Source organism: Ahaetulla prasina, chromosome 15 (assembly GCF_028640845.1).
Source record: "Ahaetulla prasina isolate Xishuangbanna chromosome 15, ASM2864084v1, whole genome shotgun sequence".
NCBI lineage: Eukaryota > Metazoa > Chordata > Lepidosauria > Squamata > Colubridae > Ahaetulla > Ahaetulla prasina.
The window spans coordinates 14,950,993-14,972,236 of NC_080553.1; the positions used below are offsets into that span (position 1 = coordinate 14,950,993).

A 21,244-nucleotide genomic window follows, 5' to 3' on the forward strand; every position below is an offset into this window, starting at 1 on the left:
TTCTTGAGAGAGAGAGAGAGAGAGAGAAAGGGGGAGAGAGAGAGAACGAAAGAAAGAAAGTGGGAAAAAGACAGAGAGAAGGAGAGAGAGAGAGAGAGAGAAAGAGACAGAGAGAGACAGAGAGAGAAAGAAAGAAAGAAAGAAAGAAAGAAAGAAAGAAAGAAAGGAAGGAAGGAAAAAAGAAAGAAAGAAAGAAGGAGGGAGAGAGAGAAAGAGAGGGGGGAGGGAAAGAGAGAGATATGAATTCTTAGCACCAACCTGGCTAACCTTTTGTTCAAGAAAGGTAAGAGCTGTTACCTAAAAGAAAATAGCCAACCAGGGTTCTTTTGAGTGGACCCCTTACTTCAAAAGTGGTAATTTATCTCACTGTTGTCCAAGACAACATCCAACTTAAGGGCTACTTAAAAAGGTCAGGTTTCTTTAGAAGTGTGTCTGGACTTTTAACTCCCAGAATTTTGGCTGGGGAATTCTGGGAACTGAAATCTACATTCTTAAATCATGCCGGCTGGGGAATTGTCATTCACACCTCTTAAAATTGTTGGAGTTTAGAGACACTGGCATAGAATATTCTTTTCATAACTACTGTCTTTGCATCTAAATAGGGGACCGGATAGGATTCTCTTCCATTGATGATTGTCTGGACCCTCCATCTCAAACCTTCATATCAGCTCCTCAGCTGTCGTTATTATTATTATTATTATTATTATTATTATTATTATTATTATTATTATTATTATTATTATTATTATTATTATTATTTAAAAAAAGATCCTTTGTTTCAAATCATTTTCAAGGTCTCTTTGAAACTCTTCCAGAAAGTCAAGAATATCTACCAAAAAAGTGAGAATAATTAACCAGTGGAACGACTTGCCTCCAGAAGTTTTTGGGTGCTCTCCAGAAGAGACAGATTAACAGATTAACAGAGTGGGAAGGGACCTTATAGGTCATCTAGCCCAACCCCCGCCCCCGGCTCAAGCAGGAGACCCTACACCATTTCTGACAAATGGCAGTCCAGTCTTTTCTTGAAAGCCTCAAGTCATGAAGCTCCCACAAATGTCCGAACCATTTGTCTGAAATCGTAACCGGCGGGGGGGGGGGGTAGGTGGGGGGGGTTGGACTAGAAGACCTCCAAGGTCCCTTTTCACTCTATTCTGATTGGGGGGAAAAAATTGTAGGCCAGCACTTTCAAGGCGGAGCAGCAGCTCTAAACCTCCCGATGGGTCCTTGTATTCCGTCTTCTCCGTCGTTTTTATTGCAAGGAAATTAGTATTCTTACGGCCTAAACAATAATAATAATGATAATAATGATAATAATAACCATGCAAAGCCAGCAGGGGGCGATCTGTCACCCCTTATTTTTACCACTTTCGGGTTGTGAAATGATTGTTGAAGTTTGTGTGTGTGTGTGTGTTTCTCTATGTGTGGGGGGGCTTTTTTTCCCCCTATGCTGAGTCATCTGTGATGTAAGCATGAAGCTGATTTTCTTGACTAAAGAGTGGTGTGCTTTTGAGTATTTTAAAAAATGCAAAGGGGGGGTGTGTGGAGAAAAAATTCCCCCCCCCAAGTAATTAATGATCTCAGCTTCCCTCCCCTGTCTCATTCGGTATATAACCAGTCACGATGTTCCTTTCTAGGCATCACTTTTATGAATGAACTCTTCTGCGAGCTGCTGTTTTCTCTGACGTCACTCTAGGATGCAATTTTCAATGAGAATCCTCGTGGCAGGTAAAAAAATAATAATAGTAATAATAATAATGATGATGATGAATCCAGTTCTTTTTGCTTATCTCTGGATGAGGGATAACAAGCCTGGTTTTGCTAAATGTGGACATTTCATCAAAAAAAGGTGTTTTGTTTTGTTTTAATATAGATTTTCTTTTTTGGGTTTATTCCTGATTGGCTGAAAAATACCTGGTTCACCGTTCAAAGGGCTGCTTTTCTTAACCAAGTGTTGCTTTTCCAAAAAAAAAGGTGGGGGGAGTAAGGATGCGGTGAGGGCCGGTTTGATGTAAAGGCGTCAAGTTAGAAACCGAAAGGTTGTGAGTTCAAGTCTTTACCTTTAGGTTGGGTGGCCTTGGGACAGGCCTCACATCCTCTCGAGCCCAGGACGCATCGACGGGATGAAACTTCAAGGATGCAAAGACAGAGGAACTGCTTGCTACTAAGAGCAGCGGGATAGGTCCCGGCTTCCTTCCCTTTCGCTGGAAGCTGTTGACAGAGCTGGCTCGTCACCCAGTGCAGGGGGTTGGACTGGATGACCTCTTAGTTCCATTCCAATTCGGCGATCGTTATTTATTTGTCAATTAGATCGGTAGGCGTGCTTATTTTGCGACCCACGATGCTGTGAAAGAGGTGAAAGAAAAGGCGCAGAGAGAAAAAATATGTGCTGTGAACTCCGTGTAGGCATCAGGAAGGGCAGCCGGCCAGTAAACGCTCCGCTCCTGATTCTACCTGGAATTAAGGGATTACCGGGTTATTTTTTAAAAAAGGGGGGGTGTTTTAGATGCTATGAAAGAAGTCATCTTTATTTGAATGAGCATACCTTGATATCTATTTTTACAGAACAGGTCTATATGCGCTTTTAGCACAATGTCGGCTGGTCTTTCTGAACCAAGCAAGGGCTGTACTGCAGAGCTCAACGTTCAAAAACCTGCTTTCCGCAGGCTGTGGGTTCAAGAAGGGCTCCCCGCCCTCCCTCGATTTTTTTGCCTTAACACCCAAATTAAACCGCCCAGCCCTATCGGCTTTGCATTCCCCCTTCCTGTATTTGCAGCCTTAGCAAAACAACCGCACTCGGCTGTGTGATGTAACGCTTGCTGGATTGCTGTTTCCAGCTCGTGGGTTTCATCACCGCGCAACCTTTCTCCCAGTCTTTCTTCTGAGATCACAACTCCGAGTGTCAGAATTCCCTGGGTCTTGCGCAATTACGATATCTTTCTCCGTGGACATGCCCAAGCTGAAGATTCAGCTAGATTTCCTGTTACTTTTTTTAAATTATTATTATTATCGTTTAAAAATTCCTTGCTGGGGCCTCTTTTCTCTTCTCTTCCGTCCTCCAGAAATCTTGCTCGGGTTTTTTTTTTTTGGACACCTCCTCCTCCTCCTGGATTTTTTCCATCTCTGTTTTGCTTCAACGTCTCCCTGGGTCGCTGGAGGCTAGAGTTGTGCTAAGCGTCAGTTAAGGAGTGGAGTGTGTGTTTGTGTGTGTGTGTCTTTCCAGGGCAAACTGATTAAATCCCCTCTTCGATTTTGCTGTTGTTGCTGTTGTTGTTGTTGGTGTTGACAAATCGATCGGATGCATGAAATCGGCGATGCGATGCTTACTGGGCTGTTTCCGACACAAAATTTGAACAGCAGGTCTGAGTAGAACGGCTCGCCTCCAGAAGTTGTCGGTGCTCCATCACTGGCAGCTTTTAAGAAGAGACAGGATAACTATTTGTCTGGAATGGGATATAGGGTCTCTCCTGCTGGAACAGGGATGGCAGGGGGGGTTGGACTAGAAGACCTCCAAGGTCCCTTCCAACTCTGTTGGTCTGTCATTAGAATCAAAACAAAGATTTTTTATTCAAATAGCTCTATTATTCTAGGCTCGATTCTGTGTTCTATGTTTGAGCCAAATCGAGGGACTGGTGCCGAGAAGAAGGGATTGACTTGCTCTTCAAAGCACCAGAGGGCAGACGAGAAGTAACGGGTGGAAACATGTCAGAGGGAAATCCAATCTAGAATTAAGGAGAAATTCCCTGACAGTGAGAACAATTGATCCGGTAACTGCTAATCAATTAGAATAGAATAGAATAGAATAGAATAGAATAGAATAGAATAGAATAGAATAGAATAGAATAGAATAGAATAGAATAGGAATTTTTTATTGGCCAAGTGTGATTGGACACACAAGGAATTTGTCTTGGTTCAGAATAGAATAGAATAGAATAGAATAGAATAGAATAGAATAGAATAACAGAGTTGGAAGGGACCTTGGAGGTCTTCTAGTCCAACCCCCTGCCCAGGCAGGAAACCCTACACCATTTCAGACAAATGGTTAACCAACATTTTCTTAAAACTTCCCAGTGTTGGAGCATTCACAACTTCTGGAGGCAAGTCGTTCCACTGATTAATTGTTGTAACTGTCAGGAAATTTCTCCTTAGTTCTAGGTTGCTTCTCTCCTTGGTTAGTTTCCACCCATTGCTTCTTGTTCTGCCCTCAGGTGCTTTGGAGAATAGCTTGACTCCCTCTTCTTTGGGGCAGCCCCTGAGATATTGGAACACTGCTGTCATGTCTTCCCTGGTCCTTCTTTTCATTAAACTAGACCTACCCAGTTCCTGCAACTGTTCTTCATATGTTTTAGCCTCTGGTCCCTTAATCATCTTTGTTGCTCTTCTCTGCACTCTTTCTAGAGTCTCAGCATCAAATTCACCGCCACTGTTTTTGTTTTCCCAACCAGGAGTTGTCTCCGTGCTGCTGATCGCACACTGCAAATTCTCATCTGGAAAACCTTTGCAACAAAACGGCAACAATTCCTTGTGTCACAACGTTCGGCCTTGCAAGCATCCAGTCTTTGATCAAGTCCGGTGCCTGGTGTCCCATCTGAACGTCTCAGCTCCAGCGTTATTTGAGCATTATGTAAGTGGTCCCCGTTGCTATCCTAACTACAGGTAGATCTTGACTTAGGACGGTCAGCGGAATGCCTTGTGACTCACTATAGTAATCCTCGTGGAAAAGGTTATTTGTTACTCATTGTTTTTGGTACTCATCGTGCCTCCTGGAACCCATTAAGGATGAGTACCGAGGTATCATTGTACTTGGAAACCACTTCTGGACTTTATACTGGAGGTGGGGAAAAAATGAAAGTTTGGTTTTTTGGGTTTCGCTGACCGGATAAGTTAGTTGTTATAGAAACGGCTAGTAATTATTATAAGAAATTTCCTGACAGTGAGAACAATTAACCGGTGGAACAACTTGCCTCCAGAAGTTGTAAAGGCTCCAACACTGGAAGTCTTTAAGAAGATGTTGGTTAACCATTTGTCTGAAGTGGTGCAGGGTTTCCTGCCTAACCAGGGGGTTGGACTAGAAGACCTCCAAGGTCCCTTCTAACTCTGTTATTCTATTCTATTCTATTCTATTCTATTCTATTCTATTCTATTCTATTCTATTCTATTCTATTCTATTCTATTCTATTCTATTCTATTCTAATCTATTCTATTCTATTCTATTCTATTCTATTCTATTCTACTCTAGTTATTATTCTATTCTATTCTGTTCTACTTATTATTCTATTCTATTCTATTCTATTCTATTCTATTCTATTCTATTCTTATGTAAAAGTAAAAAATTGAGGTTGTATGTTATTACCTTATTCTACTGCAACAAAACGAATTGGGAGTCACTGCTTTTCTTTCGATGGAGTGTGTGCAGTGGTGGGTTTCAAATTTTTTTACTACCGGTTCTGTGGGTGTGGCTTGGTGGGCGTGGCAGGGGAAGGATACTGTAAAATCCCCATTCCCACCCCAATCCAGGGGCAGGTTGCTGCAAAATCCCCCTTTCTCCCAATCAGCTGGGACTCGGGAGGGAGAGAATAGACGGGGGGTGGGGGCCAGTCAGAATTTGTACTACCGGTTCTCCAGAACTGGTCAGAACCTCCTGAAACCCCATCTCTGGGTGTGTGAAAGTAGCATGTGGATGTTGAACGCTCTCAACATGTTTCACTTTCCAAACATGGCCGTCAATGTGGTGGGGAGAGGCGGGGTTGTCCAACGTTGGCCATTTTAAGACCATGCTGACTGGGGAATTCTGGGAGTTGAAGTCCACAGGTCTTAAAGTGGCCAGGATTGGACACTCCTGGCATAAAAGATTGCGTTCCCAAGTGGAAGGCTCTTTTGCTTTGTCTTCTGTAAGGGATGGTGATGGTTGCTAGTTGGGTTGTTGTTGTTTTTTGTATTAATTTTTTTTTTATTTTCCATAATAATTCCCACAATTTGACCACTGTATAGTACAATCACTTATCCAACAATCGATCCTATACTCAAATTATGCTCAATCGGGCCTGCTCGGTCGCCACTCCCTTCCTTAATCCTTTCTACCCTTCTCATCCTTCTTCTACTTTCCCCACCATCCTCCTCCTCACTTTCCTACTTCCTCTCCTCCTTCCCACTTCTCACTTCCATCCTTTCTAACCCTCTATCTTCCCCTCCTTCTCCTCCTCCTATCCTTTCTTCCCCTTCCCTTCTCTCCTACCTACCTGCCTACCTACTTTCTTCCTTCTTCACTCCTCTTTCCTTACCCTTTCCCTTCCGGAGTGGTTACCGAGCAGCCCCGACTTTACTCCATTCCAACTTATTTAATTCTACCATTATTCCTGTACAATGACAATCAATCAATTTATAATCTTCCCTCTTCCCCCCCCCCCCCGAGACTTCCCAGAACAGAATACAGGGTATAGCAACTAACAAACATAATCTAAAGTATAACATAAACCATGGGTTTTTTTTTTAACGCCCCTAAATTTGGTTCTCTTGTTTCTCCGAAGCAGCTCAGAACCCAAGGACACCCTTTCACTGAGAAGAAGAAGTTGGATGAGTTTTGTGAGCCCGACCAGGAGTTTCCTCCTTTCGTCAGCTCTCTCAGCGACAAGGAGCGGGTGATCAACCTCTACCAGATCTTTGCCTTTTTCAACGCCTCCTTGGACAATATCACCAAAGACCAAGAAAACCTCGACAACAACCCTGAGTCCAAAGAAGACTTGCTACGGCGGCTCAGAAATACCACCAACAATACCGCGGGCCTCCTGTCCAATCTCACCTGCCTGCTCTGCTCCAAATACAAAGTGAACCACGTGGACGTGACCTATGGCAACCATTCCAGTGCCGACAGCTTTGAGAAAAAACAAAAAGGTTGCCAGATACTCCGGAAATACACAAAAGTCATCGGCCACGCTGCGCAAGCTTTGGGACATTGTCGTCACAAGCAGACGTGATTCTAAGCTGCGCATCCTGGCCTGGTCCTCCTCCTCCTCCTCCTTCTCTCTCCTATCACCTCCTATCTCAGGGGTCGGCAACCTTACACACTCAAAGAGCCACAAAAGTCCTAACCGGAATCCCCCATTCAATTCTGGAGCCGACCGGAGGTCCGGTTCCCCCATCATAATCTCTCCTCCTAGCGCAACATCCTTCCTCCTCTACCTGTCCTAACCGAGAGCCCTATCAATTGTGGAGCCAACCAGTAACAGGGAGCCGCAGCAGAGGGATGAAAGGGCCACATGCGGCTCCAGAGCCACAGGTTGCTGACTTATCTTATCTTATCTCTTTCTCTTTTTTTCTGGACCTCCTTTCCCATCTCCTCTTTTCGTACAGCGAGGAAGAAATCTTGCTGGATACGGAGGGCTTCTTCTGTAATTTCAACCTCTAGGCTTATCTTGAAATATTTTTTTTCCCCCACCCAGTTTTGAGGTGGAAATACCAGAGTATTTATTTGCATCTCAGGGTTGTGTTACACACAAAAAATATCAACTTCTCTGTCTGCTTTCCTATTTTTTTTTAAAATTCCCTTGAAAAGAGCCAGAGAGTCCAGCACCTTAACAAATATTTAAAGGACAATGGAAGTCAAGAATATTTACTTAATATAAATGTATAAACAAAGGATGGGATGAAAGGATGGGAATTAACATTTTTCTGCTCACCGCAGGAATAATTTCGTAGCCCTTTTTTGCAGGGCTAAAAATCTTTTCCCAAAGCCTCAGGCATTTTTGAAATTTGAATATTCCTTTTTTTTTTTTGAGTCGATGTCTAGTTTAATTTAATAATAGTTTAATAATAGTTTATTGGATGTATTTTTATGATAATATCTAATGTTATTATTTTATTGTGCTATATTGGAGATATTGTGTGTGTGTGTGTGTGTGTGTGTGTATGTGTGTGTCCATATGCGCAGCACATAAACACACAACCACATGTATAGTTTACTTCTGGCTAGTATGAAAACCTAGCCTTTTGGCTGCCGGAATCTGTCCCTTTAAAAAGTTTATTTTTTTCAGTGTTGGGCGACACAAATTTTTTGAACTATTTAGGGTTCAAAATCCTTCCTGAGGGTCAGATTGCTAATTTATATCGGTTTCCAACCGATTTAAGTGCTTTCTTGGTTCTCTCTTTCCCAACCACACAATCTTGTATGATAAATAACAGTGCCAATCTACCTCACAGGACTGTTGTGGAAACGATCTAAAATGCTTTGAATGTTCCACTATTATTTATTATCTTTTTTTTTTTTTTTTAAAAAGCAATATTCCAAGATTTCTCTCCAGTTCAAAGAGGGTTTTTGTCTTTCAGTATTTCGCCACTTTTTCCTGCCAATTTTTATGTAAAGAATTTTGTTTTAAACGATGCCTAAATGTGCACTAAAATTGAGAGAGAGAGAAAGAGAGAGAGATGGAGAGAAAAGGTGCAATAATTCCAAATTTTGAAGAATACAATAAGCCCAGCTAACCCTAATTCTAATCCTAGCCCCAATGCAAAAGAAAAATGGACGCAGAACAAAACTGTAATGGAAAAATGTATATATATATATATATATATTTTCCAAGCAAACGGGTGGATGCCGAACAAAATGAATGCATTGATTCCGTTCCACCCAATTCACTTTTATGTAGGCCAGCAAATTGGTTGGGTGTGTACTTAAGCATCTTCTCATCTATAGATTGGATGCATTCACAAACCACATTTGGCCTGCACGATGACCAAATTAAATTCCCCTGTTTTTCTAGCTTTGCACAAGACCTAAGAGTGAAACTAAAAGCTCACTGCACGGTGGGCCACTGGAAACAACCAAAACTAGCCAAAATTGAAACCCAACTGTGCTTTTAGTATGTTCTATGAATGCAGCCCCTGGATTCGTAACTGACATGGTTAATCAGGCGGTGGGGACACACACAGAGCTATCTGGGATCCCTCGCTACTGAGAATTTTAGTTTGCTTGAAATGTTACCTCCCGCGACCTTCTCGGGATATCCCTGACGAATGACAAAAGACTACTTTTAAAAATAAATACCGTGTTTCCCCGAAAATAAGACCAAGTCTTATATTAATTTTTGCTCCAAAAGAGCTTATTATCCAGTTAGGTCTTATTTTGGGGGAAATACGGTACTAAATGCATCTATCTGGCTGACAATCTTAACTGGGGCTTATTTTTGGGGAAGGGGTAGGGCTTATATTACGGGCATCCCGAAAAATCATGCTAGGACTTATTTTCTGGTTGGGCTTTATTTTTGGGGGGAACAGGGTACAAAGAGATAAATATTTGCATAGGTCTTTCAAAGGCGGCACCTTGGTTGTGTTGAGCCATCCAGGTTCTGCAGCATACCTTTAATCCTTTGAAGACTTCATTAAAAAAAAAAAAAGTTTATCTCCCGTTGCTTGGCGTAGACTCCTGGTCCGAATCCTTTTTAAAGGCTAGGAGGTTTAGTTGTCCTGTTTCTCCGCTTCTTTAACCTTCTCTCTTTACCAGCCTTTGAGATGGATGGTTGACAAGGTCAGAACTTCCTAACTTTGGAAAGAGACGGCTGTAAGAACGGAGGAAACCCCACCCCAAATATCCCATCTTTGGCATTTTGGCGATGACAGGGAGATGAGGAAGGTATAGAGGAAGAAAGAAACTCTCTAGCACAAGGGGAACAATGGGCAGAGATCTTCAACCAACTTCCTAAACTTTAAGCATCATGATTGTGCCTTAGAATTTGAATGGAATGTATTTTGCGTACTGTCCAAACTTTGGGATTTATGTTTCTTGGGAGCTTCCGCACTAGAATATACTTAGACTGTTGTTTGTTGTTCTTGATGATGTTAATGATGATAATAATAATTAATAATTATTAATTAATATAATAATAATAATATATTTATTTGGGCCAAGGCAACGGGATTTTCAGTTTTGACTGAAAGAGGCGCCAAGCAACGATCTGTTTGGTGCTAGCTCTCACAAGGTTTTATGTGACTGTGTGAAAAATTACGGATGCTTCGATGGCAGAAATGTTTTATATTTTTATACTTTGGATTTTATATGCATTTTATAAAATAAATGGTATTTAAAATAATAAAAAAGAATCTTGTAATGATTTCTAAGTCTTAGCTACTTCTCGATGTCTGGGATAGTATTTAGATGTATTTTATGTTTTTTTACCAAGTTGAACTCTGAATGTAAAGTTACTTTTTCAATGTTTCGTAATTTCAAATGGTTGCTACACAGATCCGGAAATCAAAATTACTTATACATGATCATCTCAATTTATAATCTCAATTGGGACAGTGGTTAAACAGGGTGATTGTTATTGGTGTAACACGCAGTCCTAATGGACAATTTTAAATACGAGCCAGCCGTGTGCTGCAGCTGCCAAAAAAGCCAACACAGTTCTAGGCTGCATAAACAGAGGGATAGAATCAAGATCAAGTGAAAGGTTAATATCACTTTACAATGCCTTGGTAAGGCCACACTTGGAATATTGCATCCAGTTTTGGTCGCCACGATGTAAAAAGGATGTGGAGACTCTAGAAAGAGTGCAGAGAAGAGCAACCAAGAGGATTAGGGGGCCGAAAGCTAAAACATATGAAGAACAGTTGCTGGAACCGGGGATGTCTAGTTTAATGAAAAGAAGGACTAGGGGAGACATGATAACAGTGTTTTCCAGTATTGGAGGGGCTGCCCCAAAGAAGAGGGAGTCAAGCTATTCTCCAAAGCACCTGAAGGCAGGATAAGAAGCAATGGGTGGAAACTAATGAAGGAGAGAAGCAACTTAGAACTAAGGAGAAATTTCCTGACAGTTAGAACAATTAATCAACTTGCCTCCAGAAGTTGTGAATGCTCCAACGCTGGAAGTTTTTAAGAAGAAAAATTAACTTTCTTTCTTTCTTTCTTTCTTTCTTTCTTTCTTTCTTTCTTTCTTTCTTTCTTTCCTTCCTTCCTTCCTTCCTTCCTTCCTTCTTTCTTTCTTTCTTTCTTTCTTTCTTACTTTCTTACTTACTTACAAAAACATTAAGCAAGAATTGGAAGAGGCTCAACAGGATGTCAAGAAAGGCTCTTTCAGTTCACTATCTGGAAATCAGCAACTTCCCAGTTTCACACTGTACATAAACTCTAAAGTTAGCCAGCGATGTCACCGCCAAAACCAGCTTGCAAGAGGAAAGAAGCCAGAAAGTCACATGCTCTCTGGCAGGAATCCCAGTTCGAAGGGATGCCTTCGCACTCCCTGTTCAGCCACTGTTTGAGATTCTCCAGGTCAAACATTGATGGTTTGGTGGGATTGATGTAGCTATTCCGGAATGGGACAATTCGCCGCAGCTATCTCATCACGGCTATTTTTCTACGGCCAACTCAACGCAGCCAGAGGTGGACTTCATATATTGTAGCTACCGGTTTGCCCAGCACCGGAAATGTGAACCCACGCCGTCTGCACATCACAAAACATGGCAATTCGCTCGCATGCGCTCTCCGCACATGCGTGCGACATCAAAAACACAGCGATGTAGGACAGGATTGCGCCCAGGCGGGGAGGGGGCAGGGGACCGCCCACCCGCAGGTCGCCACAACCGGTTTACCCGAACCGCTCCGAACCGGCTGAATGCCACCTCTGAGCGCGGCCATCTCGATGTGGCCAACTTGCTACAGGACACAGAAAATTCCACGTGGGATAATTGTTATCTGTTTCTTCCAGATAATTTCCATTTTTCTCCGTGGAAATACTGCCAAGAAGAAGCAGTAGCAGATAACGGTTATCGCAATGAGTTCTATCCCGCTTGGACTTTCCTGTGGCAAATTGGCCTGTGGCAAGTTGGTCACGCCGCCTTGTCTCACTGTGAGTTGGCCACAGAGAGATGGCCATGTTGAGTGGGCCATGGCAAGTTGGCTGCGGTGAACCAGGGGGTCTGCAAACTTGGCTCTTTTAAGACTTGTGGACTTCAACTCCCAGAGTTCCTCAGCCAGCTTTGCTGATAATTTATCGTATTATAGTGTATTCTGTATTGTTGTTGCAATGAATAAAACGCTTCTTTTCTTTACGATATTTTTCTTCTTCTTCTTCAATTTATTTGTGTCCTCCTTCTCATTGTAAAAAAAAAGTTGGTCACCTTAAAATAGATGAAGCCGCCAAGAAGGGACGGAGGACACCATAGCCTGCTGATCGGGGTGCAGAGACTGGGTCATTCCTCGCAGGATTTCCCCAAGCGTTGCGTTTGGAGTTCCACTATGGGAAAGCAGATGTTGTGCTACCAAGCGCTTTGGCCTGGGTCCAGCTGGATTCTTCATGTCCTTATCAGCTCCCGGAAAATTCCTTCCCATTGGCTACGTTCGTATGCCAGACCAAGCTCACTTACTGAACTAATCTGCTTCCTTTTAGAAAAAAGACCAGATAGGAAGACCCACGTGAGTTGACTCCTGGGAACGGGGTGTCTACGCAGTTTCCTTGGGAACAATATGCAACCAGATTGACCTTCCTTTCTTAACATCAAAAACATCATCAAAAAAGGACAACGAAGACTGTTCTTTCTGCGCCAACTCAGAAAGCTCAAACTGCCCAAGGAGCTGCTGATTCAGTTCTACAGAGGAATTATTGAGTCTGTCATTTGCACCTCTATAACTGTCTGGTTTGGTTCTGCAACCCAACAAGAAAGACACAGACTTCAGAGGATAATTAGAACTGCAGAAAAAATAATTGCTACCAACCTGCCTTCCATTGAGGACCTGTATACTGCACAAATCAAGAAGAGGGCCGTGAAAATATTTACAGATCCCTCGCATCCTGGACATAAACTGTTTCAACTCCTACCCTCAAAACGACGCTATAGAGCACTGCACAACAGAACAACTAGACACAAGAACAGTTTTTTCCCCGAAGGCCATCACTCTGCTAAACAAATAATTCCCTCAACACTGTCGAACTATTTACTAAATCTACACTACTATTCATCTTCTCATCATTTTCATCACCAATCTCTTTCCACTTATGACTGCATGACTGTAACTTTTTGTTGCTATCATTAAGGGTTAAATTGCAACCTATGACCATCATTTGTGTTGTAAATGTTGTACCTTTGATGAAGGTATCTTTTCTTTTTATGTACACCAAAACAAATTTCTTGTGTGTCCAATCACACTTGGCCAATAAAGAATTCTATTCTATTCTATTCTATTCTATTCTATTCTATTCTATTCTATTCTATTCTATTCTATTTCTTTTATGTACATTGAGAGCATATGCACCAAAACAAATTCCTTGTGTGTCCAATCACACTTGGCCAATAAAAATTCTATTCTATTCTATTCTATTCTATTCTAGAACAGGGACCGTTAACCCTTTCCAGTGCTGAGAGCCCAAAGTGTGCATGTGCGCACGCTAATGCATGCCCATGTGCCCGAACCCCAAAATGCAATGTGAGCGCCCCCCCCGTGCTTGCGCGCACGTCACCCCGTACCCCATTTTGGTTTTGCAGGTTGGTGCAGGAGCAGTGGAGAAATCCAATTTTTTTTTATGACCGGTTCTGTGGGCGTGGCTTGGTGGGCGTGGTGTGGCTTGGTGGGGGTGGCTTGGTGGGCATAGCAAGGGAAGGATATTGCAAAATCCCCATTCCCACCCCACTCCAGGGAAAGGATATTGCAAAATTTCCATTCCTACCCCACACCAGGGGAAGGATACTGCAAAATCCCCATTCCCTCCCCACTCCACCTGTCTTAAAGCATGCTGGCTGGGGAATTCTGGGACTTGAAGTCCACTTGCCTTAAAGCATGCTGGCTGGGGAATTCTGGGACTTGAAGTCTACACAATTTAAACTTTCCAAGTTTGAAAAACACTGGGCTATTTTCTAAGGGATCCCACGCGCATATTCATGTAGTTTTCTTGGCCATTTTATGGAACGGAACTTTGATCCCTTGTTGTGGCCACCATTTTTTTGACTGCACTCTGTGGGTTCCCCTGCATTTAGGAAAGGGGCAAAGAAGCCCCTCCATTTCTGTCTTGTTTTTATTTTTTTTGAAAATTAGCATAATGAGGTCTTGTACACCATACCAACGTGAGTACAGTCAAGGCTACGGTTTTCCCAGTTGCAAGGTATGGCTGTGAAAGTTGGACCATAAGGAAGCGCCAAAGAATTGAGGCCTTTGAACTCTGGTGCTGGAGAAGACTCCTGCGAGTTCCTTGGACTGCAAGGCGATGCAACCGGTCAATCCTAGAGGAGATCAACCCTGACTGCTCTTTAGAAGGCCAGATCCTGAAGAGGAAACTCAAATACTTTGGCCACCTAAGGAGAAGGAAGGACTCCCTGGAGAAGAGCTGAATGCTGGGAACGATGGAGGGCAAAAGAAGAAGGGACGGCGGAGAAGGAGGTGGCTGGATGGAGTCACTGAAGCAGTCGGCGTGAGCTTCAATGGACTCCAGAGGATAGTAGAAGACAGGAAGGCCTGGAGGAACGTGGTCCATGGGGTCGCGATGGGTCGGACACAACTTCACAACTAACACCACCACCAGCAAGGAAACAAAGATGGTGATAGGAGCTGAATTCAGCTGGGATTTATAGTAACCTGCCTTAGCAGTCAACTGGGGAGGGAAGTGATATATCTCTTTGAGGTCATCAGACTTTCAGACGGATATCAATACATTCTGCTTTCTTGCTTACGATTTCCTGTCTTTAGCTTTTAACAGGAAATTGGTGGCAGTGCAGTGCGAGGATGCGTCTTCCAAGAAAAGGGCAGCTGGACTTTCCACACAACCTTTGCTTTCAGTGGGTCTCAAAACATGCCGATTGCTAAAGATCCTGGTAGTTTTATTGCGGCCGTGTTCTGACCTGCTCTTTTTATTTTGTAGCTGTAAAAAAAACCAAAAAACCCGGAATTGGTCTCTTAACTCGTTTTTTAAATTATTTATTTATTTTATTTTATTTTATTAGATTTTTATACCGCCCTTCTCCCGAAGGACTCAGGGCGGTGTACAGCCAGAATAAAATACAGGATATATACAATTAAAAGAGGTAACAATTAAGTATACATTGCCCAATATTCTTTTCGAAACACATTAATCTCCTTTTATTCGTTCCGTGACAGCTACATCGCCTTTCCCGAAGGCTTCAAAACTGCAACCTCCTCCAATGTAAGCTGTTATCCTTTGCATGTAACTTTGACTGCTTTCCTTTTTTTTTCTCCCCTCAGCTGCAGCGTTTTCGAGACTTTTTATGGGGCTGGGGGGGGTGGGGAAAGTGAGTTTAGATTTTTGTCTCGTATTAGCACTGGTGCTGCTGCAAAGTTTGGTTGCAGCTTGCAAAAAAGCAAAAGAATTCACTTTCAGGTTTTGTGGAGGCATTGTTGGCCAACGGCAACAATGTTAGCAAAAGGGCCATTTCGCGTGGGGGGGGGAGGCTGCTTTTCCCCCTCCCCAGACTCATAGAAAGGCTCTGGACCTAGGTGAGAAAACTGGCCTTCCCCACCATCCTCCGAGGCCCTTCGGCGGCAGGAAACAGCCTGTTTCCCTATTTCTGGTGGGGCCAGAAGGCCCCAGAATCAGCTGGCTCATGCTATAGGTTCATCATCACGGGTATAAGGTCTCCTGCCTGGGGCAGGGGGTCAGACTAGAACACCTCCAACATCCCTTTCAGCCCTATGATTCTATGATTCTAAATTCAGTATGGGTTGAAGTTGTGGTAAGAACCAGGTGAGTAACTTGGCTTCTATTTCTTCAACCCACTATCTCTACATGGCCTCTAGTGACCATTCCTAAAACAACAATACACGAGCACACTATAGATTTAAACTTAATGTGAACCGCTCCAATCTTGATTGTAGAAAATATGACTTCAGTAACAGAGTTGTTAATACCTGGAATGCACTACCTGACTCTGTGGTCTCTTCCCAAAATCCCCAAAGCTTTAATCAAAAACTGTCTACTATTGACCTCACCCCAATCCTAAGAGGTCTGTAACGGGTGTGCATAAGAGCACCAGCGTGCCTACCGTTCCTGTCCTAATGTCCCCTTTGATTGTATCCAATTTGTATGGTTATTTCATGCTTATACTTATATATACTTCCCCCAGGACTCCGCCAACTTCCTGACCTTCGAACCTTTCGCCGCGAGCTTAAGACACATCTATTTATCTGCGCAGGACTGGACTAGATTTTTAAATTTGAATTGGTTTTAATGGGGATTTTATTATGTGTATTGCTATTTTTAATTATTTGGCCATATGTAATAAGTTTTTTAATGGATGTTTTATTTTGTATTTATATGTATATTTTATCTGGCTGTGAACCGCCCTGAGTCCCTAGGGAGATAGGGCGGTATAAAAATACGAAAAAATAAATAAATAAAATAAATAAATATATATACTGTTGTGTTTGACAAATAAATAAATAAAAATAAATAAATCTTTAGATGTTCAGTCTCAAACTCGCCTGCACTTTTGCCTTGAAGGTCACCGTAATGCAGTGATACCTGAGTTTCAAATATAGATCTGCATATCTTAAAAAGATGTCTTGTTCTAAAAAAAAACCCATCAAGATGGTTGGGTGGTGTTTTTTGTTTTGATGAGTTCGGTTTTAAAGAATGCTTGGCCGGGGTTTTTTTTAGGCAGGTTTTATTTTTTACGTCAATCTTTGATAAGCTCCCCACAACCACACTAAAGGGAGTGGCCGCCATATCTTTAAAAAAAATAAATGAAATAAAATATTTCAAGAGAAATAGAATTGCGCTGACTTTGAGATAAGCACCTTAGGGGGGTTGTGTTGTTGTTGTTTTTTACTGAACGCTAAAAATAAAATTTGTAAACACAACGACCCTAGCTATGGATGATTAAAAAAGAAATAAAGTGAGTTACAGCAAAAGCATCAGAAAGATTAGAGCTCAGCCAAGTGATGTACTGGAATATTTTTTTTGGGCGGGGTGGGGAGCTGATAAGCCTAGATCAGCATTTCTTAACCTTGGGCATTTTAAGATGCGTGGGTTTCAATTCCCAGAATTCATGGCTGGCTGAGGAATTCTGGGAGTTGAAGTCCACACATTTTAAAACATACTGGCTGGGGGACTTCTGGGAGTTGAGGTCCAGCCATCTTAAAGTGGAGAATTCTGGGAGGAAGTCCACCGATCTTAAAGCGCAGAATTCTGGGAGTTGACGTCTAGCTATCTTAATGCATGCTGCCTGGGGGACTTCTGGGAGATGAAGTCCACCTATCTTAAACCATGCTGGCTGGGAAATTCTGGGAGTTGAGGTTCAACCATTTTAAAGCGTAGAATTCTGGGAGTTGAAGTCCACTTATCTTAAAGCATGCCAGCTCTGGAATTCTGAGAATTGAGGTCCACCCATCTTAAGGCAGAGAATTCTGGGAGTTGAAGTCCACTGATCTTAAAGCGCAGAATTCTGGGAGTTGACGTCTAGCTATCTTAATGCATGCTGCCTGGGGGACTTCTGGAAGTTGAAGACCACCTATCTTAAACCATGCCGGTTGGGGAATTCTGGGAGTTGAGGTCCACCCATCTTATAGCATGCTGGGTGGAGAATTCTGGGAGTTGAAGACCACCTATCTTAAACCATGCCGGCTGGGGAATTCTGGATGATGAGGTCCACCCATCTTATAGCATGCTGGGTGGAGAATTTATAGCATGCTGGGTGGAGAATTCTGGGAGTTGAAGTCCACTTATCTTAAAGCATGCCAGCTCTGGAATTCTGAGAGTTGAGGTCCACCCATCTTAAGGCAGAGAATTCTGGGAGTTGAAGTCCACCAATCTTAAAGCGCAGAATTCTGGGAGTTGACGTCTAGCTATCTTAATGCATGCTGCCTGGGGGACTTCTGGGAGATGAAGTCCACCTATCTTAAACCATGCCAGCTGGGGAATTCTGGATCATGAGGTCCACCCATCTTAGAGCATGCTGGGTGGCGAATTCTGGGAGTTGAAGTCCACCTATTTTAAAGCAAGCCTGCTGAGGAATTTTGGGAGTTGAGGTCTTAAAAGTTGCCAAGAGAGAGAAACTGCCTTGGATGTTAGCCTTGGGATGCCAGCTTTAGATGTCCGCCGAGGACATCTGCGGAAGAGCTTCCTGGCGTTGCGCGAATGCACGGAACCTCAGAACTTTTGGCCTCATTTTGCATGCAGAAATGCAAGGCCGTACAAAGCAGCCCTCCGAGCTATAAATAGAAACCGCTCCAAACAAAAATAGCCTGCAATTGGTATGCCTGCATTTTCCAAAGAGTCAGACAGCGAGGAGGAAGCCGACAAAAGAAATCCTCCCCATTCTGCAGATATTTTATCGCCCTGGAGAATACGTGCAGACAGCAAACGCTCAGCGGGCGAAGCCAAAACAACCGTCACAAACTCTGAAGCGCAATCCAAAATCCAACCTCTTGGCCAGGTTCGGACCACCCTAGATTTTTGTGGGAACTCACCCCCCCTGTAACACACACACATACACACACACACATACACCCCATCAGCTCCCCTGGGAGGCAGCTGTGATGTGGGAGCAAAGTTATGAAACCCTCAGCCAGACCTAGCTTCGGCCGGATTCTTGCCAAATTCTCCAAGGGCAAGTGGATGAGCTCAGATCCTGTTTGATCATCTCCAGATCTCAAGGGTGCGGGGGGGGAGGTTGTGGGGGGGGGTTCAAATCCCTTCTTCTCGCCATGAAAACATGCCTGGTCAGAAAAGCTTTCTCTGGGTTGTTTTTTTTTCTGGGCTCGAGGAACGGAGACATCACGAGGGTCGAGGTTGCGTCTTGACCTTCCAATGATGCAAAATGACTGATGATGGGGTTTTGTGTTTTTTTTTTGTCCTTTGGGCTGCCTGGAAAAGGGGCTGGGTTCACAAATGCCCCATTGATGGCTGGGTTTAGATAGAGTCCCTGGTGGGAATAAGAGCTGGCCTTGTGTCACCCACTGTCTGTCTCCCATGGCATCGGAGATTTGCGTCACTCGCCCAGTCGCAAGACCGAAAGCCGGAATCTCCTACGGATCAAAGAGACGAAGAACCATTTTTTATTTTATTTTTTTGGTTTTAGAAGCCGTGGGTTCAAAGATGGCTTTTCTTTTTTTTTTCCTTTAGGAGGCTCTGCGTTTTTAGTCCCCCCCCCCCACCACCACCATCTCAGGCACAATAGCTCACTGGGCAGATTTGGGCCAAGCGCCAGGAGACGGTGAGTTCTAGTAACTGCCTTAAGCACAGGACGTCGGCTGCATTTGGGGCGGTCGCAGCCCGGCCCACCTCACAGGGTTGTTGTGGGTGGAGAGAATAGGAGGAGGAGGAGGAAGAAGGAGCATTAGGTATGTTCGCCGCCTTCAGTTATTTATAAAAAGTAATAATAATAAAAGGCTGGATTCAAATCAATCGATCGATCGAGGATGGGCTGTAGAGAAATTCTCCAGTATTTTGGCTTGCTTGGACTTGTTCAATGAGGTCAATGCACTTGAGAATTTCTTTATAGATAGAGAAGCATTTTTCTCTTTCTTTCTTTCTTTCTTTCTTTCTTTCTTTCTTTCTTTCTTTCTTTCTTTCTTTCTTTCTTTCCTTCCTTCCTTCCATTCTTTCTCTCCTATCCCTCCTTCCTTCCTTTGGTTTTTCTTTCTCTTTCTTTCCTATCCCTCCTTTCTTTCTTTCTTTTTTCTTCCTTCCTTCCTTCCTTTCCTTCCTTTCATTCTTCCTTTCTTTCTCTCCTATCCCTCCTTCCTTCCTTTGGTTTTTCTTTCTCTTTCTTTCCTATCCCTCCTTTCTTTCTTTCTTTCTTTTTCTTCCTTCCTTCCTTTCTTTCCTTCCTTTCATTCTTCCTTTCTTTCTCTCCTATCCCTCCCTCCCTCCGTTCTTCTTTCTTTCTTTCTTTCTTTCTTTCTTTCTTTCTTTCTTTCTTTCTTTCTTTCTCTTTCTTTCTCTCAATCCCTCCCTCCTCCTCCGTTCTTCTTTCTTTCTTTCTTTCTTTCTTTCTCTTTCTTTCTCTCCTATCCTCCCTCCTCCTCCTCCGTTCTTCTTTCTTTCTTTCTTTCTTTCTTTTTCTTCCTTCCTTCCTTTCTTTCCTTCCTTTCATTCTTCCTTTCTTTCTTTCCTATCCTCCCTCCCTCCGTTCTTCTTTCTTTCTTTCTTTCTTTCTTTCTCTTTCTTTCTTTCTCTCCAATCCTCCTCCTCCCTCCTCCTCCCTCCGTTCTTCTTTCTTTCTTTCTTTCTTTCTTTCTTTCTTCTCTTTCTTTCTTTCTCTCAATCCCTCCCTCCTCCTCCTTTCTTTCTTCTTCTTTCTTTCTTTCTTTCTTTCTCTTTCTCTCTCCTATCCTCCTCCTCCTCCTCCGTTCTTCTTCTTTCTTTCTTTCTTTCTTTCTTTTTCTTCCTTCCTTCCTTTCTTTCCTTCCTTTCATTCTTCCTTTCTTTCTTTCCTATCCTCCTCCTCCGTTCTTCTTTCTTTCTTTCTTTCTTTCTTTCTCTTTCTTTCTTTCTCTCCAATCCTCCTCCCTCCCTCCCTCCCTCCGTTCTTCTTTCTTTCTTTCTTTCTTTCTTTCTTTCTTTCTCTTTCTTTCTCTCCTATCCCTCCCTCCCTCCGTTCTTCTTTCTTTCTTTCTTTCTTTCTTTCTTTTTTCTCTCCAATCCCTCCTCCTTTCTTTCTTTCCTCCTTTCTTTCTTTCCTTCCTTCCTTTCATTCTTTCTCACTCTCTCTCCTATCCCTCCCTCCTTCCTTCCTTTCATTCTTTCTTTCTCTCCTCTTTTCTTCCTCCTTTCTTTCCTTCCTTCCTTTCATTCTTCCTTTCTTTCTCTCCTCCCTCCTTTCCTCCCTCCCTCCCTCCTTCCTTCCTTCCTTCCTTCCTTCCTTCCTTCCTTCCTTCCTTCCTCTTCCTTCCTTCCTTTCTTTCTTTCTTTCTTTCTTTCTTTCTTTCTTTCTTTCTTTCTCTTTCTCTCCTATCCCTCCTCCTTCCTTCCTTCCTTCCTTCCTTCCTTCCTTCCTTCCTTCCTTCCTTCCTTCCTTCCTTCCTGCCTTCCTGCCTTCCTGCCTTCCTGCCTTCCTTCCTTTTTGTTTTCACTATGACTAATAAATACCTCCATAATAAAACCTTGCATGGCCATTAGCAGTTACAGTTCATGGGGGAGTAGAGATTACACACCCTGTAGTGAAACTTAACCATGCTTAGGGACATGCCATTGTCTCGGTCGTCTAAGAGCAAAAAAAAACCCACAAAAAACCACAAACAAAAGAGGCCTGAATCCTTTGGGAATTTAGAGAGGGGAGCGGAGAACAATTCTACCCAAGGATCCTTATAGAA

The 21,244-nt window shown here is 43.0% G+C and overlaps 1 protein-coding gene and 1 long non-coding RNA gene across 6 annotated transcripts in view; one reads left to right on the forward strand and one right to left on the reverse strand.

Moving 5' to 3' along the window:
* Positions 1-1,220: 1,220 nt before the first annotated feature.
* LIF (LIF interleukin 6 family cytokine) overlaps positions 1,221-21,244 on the forward strand; it is a 33,071-nt gene continuing 13,047 nt past the window's right edge. For 2 of the 4 annotated variants that reach the window (XR_009152233.1, XR_009152232.1), the window contains exons 1-2: positions 2,779-4,621; positions 6,528-7,273. Coding sequence is in view for 2 of the 4 variants with exons in the window: in XM_058158772.1 (XP_058014755.1) it covers positions 4,274-4,621; positions 6,528-6,971 (792 nt within the window). In the remaining 2 variants the exon portion in view is untranslated. Of the gene's footprint in view, positions 1,726-2,778; positions 4,622-6,527; positions 8,258-21,244 lie in introns of those variants that run through there. The other 2 variants (XM_058158773.1, XM_058158772.1) reach the window with 2 other exon arrangements.
* Positions 1,761-21,244, reverse strand: part of LOC131185844 (uncharacterized) — a 35,184-nt gene continuing 15,700 nt past the window's right edge. The window contains exon 3 of one of the 2 annotated variants that reach the window (XR_009152236.1): positions 1,761-2,341. This is a non-coding gene — a long non-coding RNA (uncharacterized LOC131185844). Of the gene's footprint in view, positions 2,342-13,465; positions 14,835-21,244 lie in introns of those variants that run through there. The other variant, XR_009152234.1, reaches the window with a different exon arrangement.